Genomic DNA, 9205 nt, shown 5'->3' with positions numbered 1-9205 from the left:
TGGCTGGGATGATTTAGTTGGGAATTGGTCCTGCTTTGAGCAGGGGGTTGGACTAGATGACCTCTTGAGGTCCCTTCCAACCCTGATATTCTATGATTCTATGATTGGCCTGGACCTTGCCGGGTACTTTGGGAAGTGCTTGGTTCTGATTGTCCTGACATTTTATTGACTGTTTGGTAAATGTTTTACTTGCCCTCAGTCTTTTTCCCCATTTAAAAAAAAAATAAAAAAATCAGAGAATTGGAAGTAAACTTTGACAGTCAGGAAAAAAAAATCTAAAAATAATGATTCCTCACCAAAGGAAACATGATCTTTAAGCAATAGGGAATCTTTTGACATTTTGGAAGGTATTTCAGACACAATTCTAGCAAATTCTAAAGGAAGGGAGAATGAATGAAACAGGCTGGCCAAGATTATTTTTCATAGGCAAATTTTTTTTTTTTTTTCAAGCTCTGTTCTGGTATTGTGAATGAAGCCCATCTGGATTCTTTTAAAATCTCCCAGAAACTTCTTGACTGCCATCATCTATCAGCCTGGATTAAAAACAGATTATTTCCACATTCTTTTGGTAACTATTTCAGTCTGTCATTAGCCGGTTAAATCTCCTGGTATCCACTGTGCATCTTGTATTTATATAATTCCTCTTTTTGTGGAAACAATTAGCTTCTTTGGGGATAAAAATCCTCACTGGTTCTTTTAAATAATAGAAGAAACTGAAAATCTATAAGTTTCTGGTACATTGGAAATCCTTGTGATTGCCTTCCCTTTGAATGGAAGGATTGAGATACTATACCTGCTTCTTCCTATTTTTTTTTTTTATAAGTCTTTCTTCAGATTTTCAACTCCCTACATGAATTCATGTGGCAAGGTCAGGAGGTGAGGTGGCAAGTCAGTTAGCAAATGCCCTCTGGAAATGAGGCTTGAGCATTCTAGAGCTGGGGCAGAGCCTCAGTTGATGTAAATTGTCATAGTTGCATTTGTAGGTACGACAGTTTACAAGAGAGGAGGTTCTGCCCCCTGATTTCACTCACTCTGGCATTTTAAGCATATGAGGTGGTTCAACTTTAAGGGAAGAACATGTAAGACTGATATTTGAGGTTTTAACTTTTTAAAGAGATATTTTAAAGGGGAAAGAAGCAAAGATCTTTTATTTCTTAAGTTTTAATTTCTAGGTATTTGTTTTCTTTTTTATCTAGATTTGAGCTTTGTATTGAGAAACTGCATATCTATCCTTATGATTAGTCATCAGATAGCACATTACACATAGTTTTTTTTTAAAAAAATTCTTTGCGTGTGAGTGTAACCCACACATCTCCAGGGTGTGGTGTTCTGTCCCCACTAGTGGCACCGAGACCACTTAGAGAGAGACAGAGTTAAATGAGTCTGCTCTACAGGCTTAGCTAACAGCCAGTTGGCTTTTTGCTCATGCGGTAGAGACTCATGCACTAAGCTCCAGAGGTCCCAGGTTCAATCCCGCCCGCCGATGACCGGGGTCTGTCAGTGTTACACAAGCACTATTCCGTCTTGGAAGAAACGCTGTGTTTGTTTTGGGGGAGCTATTGCAAGCAACAGGAGAGTTTGCCCTTTGCCTTAATCACGCTAATCAATTGGGCAAACCATGCAAGGGTGTTTTTTTTGGCTAAGATTTCTGAAAGGGAATTTGCTACATGCTGTTTTACTACCTTTATTCAAGGACTGGTGGGTTTATATACTGCAAGTAAAACAAGTTGCAATAAGAAAATACTTAGACTTCACATCAGTGATTGCTCCTCCAATGGGAAGCCAACTGCCAGGGCCCCAAAATCTGCTACTGGTTGGCATAGGACTGGGGTTCTCAAGCTTTTTGGCATCATGACGCCACTTTAATGAAGACTTTCCTGCTGGGACCCCAGACAGCATACAAGTTGCCATTTTGAAGAACAGCATGGCATCCTTTGCACAGCGTGACCTTGCATGCAGTGTATGTGAGAAGTCACGCTGAATGGAGGATGCCATTTTTCTCTACAAAATGGCTTCCTACACACAGTGTAGGACCCTGTACATATGGTGCATGCGAGGACATGCTGTGTGAAGGATGGCATCCTGCATGCATTGTGATCTCGCATGCATTGTGATCTCACACTCGCTGTACGTGCACGGTCATGCTGTACATAGCAAAATGGTGTCCTCTGCACAGTAGGGATCATTGCAACCCCATCTGGTGATGGGGTCACTACCCACAGTTTGGGAACTGCTGGCATAGGAGCAATGGTATAGAACAAATGGGAATAAATTTAAAATTGCTGTAAAGCATAACTTTATGGAACAGGTTCCCATTCTGTCTTTGATTCTTTTTATTCATGAAGTGTATATGGCCCTATCTAGTAAAAAACCATTGTCACTATCAGCACTTGAGTTTTTAGCTGTTTTTGAACCCTGCCTTTGAGTTTGTGAAGTACACTGGGACCTTGATTACAATTTAGAGCTCTGGGTGGTATTGCAATATAATACTTAAAAAAAAAAAATAAACGAAGACAAAAATAAATCTTTATCTACACACTGGTTTCAAAGCAAGGTAAGCTGCACCAGTGCAAGTCACTTTCCATGCAAGTGCAGCACATTTACACTAGGGACTTACATTGGTGCAGTTCCTCTGGTGCAGCTATACTAGTGCAATAACAGTGGTAACAAAGCTTGAGGTGTATCCAAAATGTTGGCTATATGTCCTCGTTGTTTCTAACAATCCATATTCTTTACCTACAATTTTGTGTCTCCTGTCTTCTGATTAAGGTCAGATCACCTGGTTTGGCTATGAAAGCCCTCGTAGCTTCTGGGACTATATCCGAGTAGCTTGCCGTAAGGTTTCACACAATTGCATCTGCAGCATTGAGAATATGGAGAATGTCAGTTCTTCTAGAGCAAAGGTAAGAAATAAAACATCAAGGTGGCTGCAAATTACATAATTTATTGTATGTACATCTTAATCTTTATTTTTGTTCCCAACAGGAAAATATAAATGGTTAAGTTTATCCTGTAAAATCCTTCAGGTTTTTTTTTTTTTTTAAATAACTATTTAGTTGGGAAGTTTTACAAACCATTGCCATGTAAATAGCAGAAACTGAATGATAATCATTACAACAGTGAGCTTATTTTTTTTGTTTAGAGAAAAATAATGTAGGAATATAAATCTCATCAAATCTTCCTATTTAACAGAGTGTTTATTGTATAACAGTTTGAGCCTGTTCACACCATCCAAAACATATTATTTCTCATGATTTTATTAAATTGAGTGAAACTACTGACTCTACTCATATTTCTCAAATCAGGCATGTCTATCAAATATTAATATTTTTTTAAAAGACATGCTGATTTTTTTCTGCAGGTTAATGTACTTTGTTTGAATCCTGAATAAATGGTACCCAAATATCAAAGTATCTTTGTCCTCTTTAATTTTTCAGTAACATCCTCCCATTTATTTTGGAACCATTCTTCTCGTTTTGGGCTATCAGTTGTCTAGTGGCTATTAGTATATGAGAGATTAATTCTTCATTTCTTTGTGACTGTTTCCTCTAGGAAGCCCCACAAGGATTACCAAGGGTAATAAATGTACAATAATTGATAATGTTTGGTTATGAAGTGCATCCCAATAATCTCTGGACTTGTCCACTCCATGTGCATAAAATCTCTTCTTTTCACCACAATTTCTCCAACATTTATCCTCATTCAATTTTTATATATAAATAAAGTAATTTTTAATCTGACTGGCATACTATTGAAACAGTATTTTAAAGAAATTTTCTTTTATCATGCTACACACTGAGGTTGCAGGTCCTGTTTCACAGATCAAAACACATTCTTCTGGAGGTAATTTGTCTGTACAAATCCTTCTTCCTCTGTGTCACAGGGACATTTCTTTGTTGGGAAAGTTGTCTGCAAAGTTTGACAATGTTTTCTCCCCTAATCGACCAGAAGCCAACATTTCTATTAAAGTTAGTTTCTGTATAAAAACCACTCTTCTAGAAAGTGGAGAAAATAATATCTAACTTGAAAGTGTCTTAGGAGAGTGGGCCAGTCTGACACACACTGGTTGGAGCCACTGTGTTATCTCTCTACCACAGCAAGATTGAGCTTTGTTGGAGATTAGACCGTGTGTGTCAGCTCCCAGCCACCCCAGAGTATCTTCTCAACCAGCAAACTCCTTGAGACTCTACCAATCTTAGCCTTGCCTAGCAGGTAACAATCAATGAACTCAGCCACTGAGCACCTTAGAGTTGTCTCTCTACAATGTACAGACCCTATCACTTTGCATTCACTGAAGATATTTGCTGCTCTTTTAAAGAGTTAGGGCATTACAGATTAGTAACTTAATTGGGGTAATGCACCCTTCCCTTCAAGCACAACACTGAGTTGGTTTGTAGGAAAAATAGAACAAGTTTATTAACAAAAGGATATAGGTTAAGTGATACCAAGTATAAGAAATAAAAACAGAAAGGGTTGCAAGCAAACAAAAGTGAAAATACGCTTCTAAGACTGAAACCATTAGTGAGATAAACCTAAGCAGGTTTATCACCTGTATCAATTCCAGAGACTTGGTTGAATGACCCAACATTCTGTGATTTCAAGAGCTCTGACCCCTTGAATCCCCCAAGTAATGGATAACCTTGGGGTTCTTTCCTTTTTCTTTTTATAGTCCAGTAAACCTTTTGAAATGTATTATTTAAAAAGTAAGCCCTAGACCAAGCTTCTCTCTCCTACTGGGGTGCAGGCACCATGCTGTCTTCCCAAAGGTCATTAACTCTCCTTCAAGATGCAGGAAGACTTCCAGGGAGTAGAGTCTCCATCCCCTGTTGAGTTTAAGATCTTCTGTTTCCCACTCTGTAGGTTGATGGCTTTGTTTACCTCTTATGTAAATAGATCTTCATTGTCTCTGTCTGATCTGGCTGGTCAGACAAGCAAATACACATTCCTTTGTATAGGGCAGATTGGGATTATGCGTTGTTTGCCAAACACATTTTAAGAACATAATTCTAGCTCATTTATAACTTTGTACACAGCCTGTACATACATCATGCAAGAATATTAATGATCAGTAAGTTACTAATTTTCCAATGATATATTACATGCCATCTTTTGGCTATATGTCATGACAACAGTGTGTTAGGTATAATGAGTTTGTCATTCCTGAAAAGAGTTGCTGACATAGAGTAATGAACCACCAATGTCCTCTGTGTCACAGCCAGTTAGTTTTGATTTCTAAATAAATTAGAAAAGTTTCTTTGAACAGCTGGTCAATCATATGTATTCCATGGCTCTCCCTATCTATAAAACTTTCTGGTTCATGATTTTGGTTAAAATCTGGATTATTTGCAATGGGTATAGTTGGCAAGGGCAAATAATTTTATTTTACTTTTAGTTCTCTATGGCTTTGAGATATTAGCCATTTTTAAAGAATGCATATACATTTCTGGAGGATATTTTTTATATTAATCTGTGGTAACCTAGCATATTCCCCAATTTTTTTCTTCAGTAAAGACCCAGTGATGGGGTGCTCTAGAGCACCCCCAATCCACTATTGTTTTGAGCTGGCTGGTTTGATAATACCATAAAATACTTGGAACAGCTTCTTCATCCTGTTTTAATAAGTCTGTACAAAATGTCTGCATTTACACTCAGTCTTTTCTTATTCCGTATAAATACTAATGTTATTTTCTATATTCTTGTTAGAATTTTATCTGGAATGATTATAGAAAGATTTTGAACAAAAAAAGATAGCCTTAGCAAAATATTAATTTTGACCGTGGCTATTCTTCCCAATTAAGAAATTGCATACTTCCACCAGCACTCCAAGCTCTCTTCATTTGCTGAAGTAGTGGTTTGACATTTAAATCATACTGCTCTTCTAGATTTTCAGATTTTAATTCCCATGCTCATTTGTACCCTAATGTTTTCCAGAGGCATGACTTCTTAGAGGACTGGCAAATTTATAGCTAATAGTTCAGCTTTAACGCCAGACACTCCCAAAATCCTGGATTTCTTTAGATACGAATTTTAGGGAAATATTCAGGTTAGATTAAAAAAAAGTCATCAGCATATAATGCTATTTTCTGATGTGTTCCTGCAAGTTTTATTCCTGTGATAAATTCATTATTCATTATTCTTTTGTGTAAAGGGCTCTATGGCCAATGCTAAAAAAAAAAAAAAAGACATACCTACTAATTCTTCTTCCAATGATGCACATGTCAATTCCTTGTCAGGTATATGTGTGCACCCAGTGCACTGGAGTCGGAGACTTTTTCCCTTACCTGTTGGGGCAGCGCATGCACCCTGTGCTGCCTGGCGCGGCTGCACAATTGTATAAAGGGAAGAACCACCCCCCAATCTCCCTCGGTTCCTTCTTACCACCCATGACAGTTGTTGGAGTGTTCTTCCTTGCTCCTGCAAGTTTTTCCTTGTTCTTAGTGTTGTATATAGTTGATACTCATTTAATATCCGAGGGGTAGCCGTGTTAGTCTGTATCCACAAAAACAGTGAGGAATCCAGTGGCACCTTAAAGACTAACAGATTTATTTGGGCATAAGCTTTCGTAGGTAAAAAACCACTTCTTCAGATGCATGGAGTGAAACTTACAGATACAAGCATAAATATACTGGCCTATGAAGAGAAGGAAGTTACCTTACAAGTGGAGAACCAGTGATGACAAGGCCAATTCAGTCAGGGTGGATGTGGTCCACTCCCAATAATTGATGAGGAGGTGTTAATACCAAGAGAGGGAAAATTGCTTTTGTAGTGAGCCAGCCACTCCCAGTCCCTATTCAAGCCGAAATTAATGGTGTTAAGTTTGCAAATGAATTGTAGCTCTGCAGTTTCTCTTTGAAATCTGTTTTTGAAGTTTTTGTTGTTGAAGGATGGCTACTTTTCAATCTCCCTGGACGTTCAATAACAGATTGAAGTGTTCTCCTACTGGCTTTTGTATGTTACCAGTCCTGATGTCTGATTTGTGTCCATTTATTCTTTTACATAGAAACTGTCCGGTTTGGCCAATGTACATGGCAGAGGAGCATTGCTGGCACATGATGGCATATCACATTAGTAGATGTGCAGGTGAACAAGCCCCTGATGGTGTGGCTGGTGTAGTTGGGTCCTATGATGGTGTCGCTAGAGTAGATATGGGGACGGAGAAGGCAAAGGGGTTTGATACTGAGATTGGTACCTGGGTTAGTGTTTCTGTGGTGTGGCGTGTAGTTGCTGGTGAGAATTTGCTTCAGGTTGGGGGGCTGTCTGTAAGCGAGGATTGGCCTGTGGGGGATCGTTTTCCAGGATAGGTTGTAGATTGTTGATGATGCGCTGGAGAGGTTTTAGCTGGGGGCTCTATGTGATGCCCAGTGATGTTCTGTTATTTTCCTTGTTGTGCCAGTTCTGTAGTAGGTGACTTCTGGGTACCCGTCTCGCTGTCAATCTGTTTCCTCACTTCCCCAGGTGTGTATTGTAGTTTTAAGAATGCTCGATAGAGATCTTGTAGATGTTTGTCTCTGTCTGAGTGATTGGAGCAAATGCGGTCGTATCTTAGGGCTTGGTTGTAGACAATGGATCGTGTGATGTGTCTTGGATGGAAGCTGGAGGCATGTAGGTAAGTATAGCGGTCAGTAGGTTTCCAGTATAGGGTGGTGTTTATGTGACCATTACTTATTTGCACAGTAGTGTCCAGGAAGTGGATCTCTTGTGTGGACTGGTCCAGGCTGAGGTTGATTCTATTGGGATCCAGGAAGTGGGTGGGCGAAGCCCGCCCACTGCTAAAGGTTCCCCCCCAGCCTAAGGGGGGGGGTGTCCACAGGACCTGGAGACCAAAAAATTACAGGGGACAACTAATAAAAGAACAGGGACAGGAGTGAGGTCAAAGGGTCAAACGATGCGAACCAGATGGGGACACCGAGCAGAGAACCTTGGACAGCGCCCACTGCTCCTCGAAGGCGTCAAGGGAGCCAGCGGACGCCACCCAGAGGAACTCTGCCCGGATACGTGAACGAACGGAGGACCTGAAATAGGCCCCACAGTCACAGGAGACTCCATCGGCCAACCTCCTCACTCTGGTTTTATAGATGGCCAGTTTCGCTAGGGCCAGGAGGAGGTTGACCAGGAGGTCCCGTGACTTTGTGGGGCGACGGATAGGGAGTGCATAAATAAAAAGGTGAGGAGAAAAGTGCAACCAAAATCTTAACAAAATATCCGTGAGGAGCCGGAATAGGGGCTGCAGCCTGGCGCACTCCAGGTAAACATGCGCCATGGTCTCCCTCATGCCGCAAAAGGGACAGGTGTCTGGGATAGGGGTAAACCGCGCCAAGTACACGTGCCAAGTACAGGCTGAGGTTGATGGTGGGTGGAAATTGTTGAAATCCAGGTGGAATTCTTCGAGGGCCTCCTTCCCATGGGTCCAGATGATGATGTCATCAATGTAGCATAAGTAGAGGAGGGGCGCTAGGGGACGAGAGTCGAGGAAGCATTGTTATAAGTCAGCCATAAAAATGTTGGCATACTGTGGGGCTATGCAGGTACCCATAGCAGTGCCACTGACTTGAGGTATAAGTTGTCCCCAAATCTGAAATGGTTGTGGGTGAGGACAAAGTCACAAAACTCAGCCACCAGGTGTGCCATGGCCTCATCAGGGGTAATGTTCCTGACAGCTTGTAGTCTATCCTTGTGTGGAATATTGGTGTAAAGAGCTTCTACATCCATGGTGGCCAGGATGGTGTTTTCAGGAAGATCACCAATGCATTGTAGTTTCCTCAGGAAGTTGGTGGTGTCTCGAAGATAGCTAGGAGTGCCCGTAGTGTAGGGTCTGAGGAGAGAGTCCAAATAGCCAGATAATCCTGCTGTAAGAGTGCCAATGCTTGAGATGATGGGGCGTTTAGGATTTCCAGGTTTATGGATCTTGGGTAGCGGATAGAATACCCCTGGTCGGAGCTCTAGGGGTGTGTCTTTGTAGATTTGTTCCTGTGCTGTAGCAGGGAGTTTCTTGAACAGATGGTGTAGTTTCTTTTAGTACTTCTCAGTGGGATTGGAGGATAGGGCCTGTATAATGTAGTATTGGAGAGTTGTCTGGCAGCCTCCTGTTCATATTCCCACCTGTTCATGATGACTATAGCACCTCCTTTGTCAGCCCTTTTGATTATAATGTCAGAGTTGTTTCTGAGGCTGTGGATGGCGTTGCGTTCTGTACAGCTGAGGTTAT

At 40.9% G+C, this 9205-nt stretch overlaps 1 protein-coding gene across 1 annotated transcript in view; it reads left to right on the top strand.

Moving 5' to 3' along the window:
• The window catches only part of RUNDC3B (RUN domain containing 3B), a 169254-nt gene that overhangs the window by 69091 nt on the left and 90958 nt on the right, over window positions 1-9205 (top strand). Inside the window, exon 3 of the mRNA XM_026649339.1 lies at window positions 2770-2903. Coding sequence (XP_026505124.1) covers window positions 2770-2903 — 134 coding nt within the window. The remainder of the gene's footprint in view (window positions 1-2769; window positions 2904-9205) is intronic.

Source organism: Terrapene carolina, unplaced genomic scaffold, assembly GCF_002925995.2.
Source record: "Terrapene carolina triunguis isolate 2854851 unplaced genomic scaffold, T_m_triunguis-2.0 Scaffold84, whole genome shotgun sequence".
Taxonomy (NCBI): Eukaryota; Metazoa; Chordata; order Testudines; family Emydidae; genus Terrapene; species Terrapene triunguis.
This window is presented reverse-complemented; position numbering and strand designations above follow the sequence as displayed.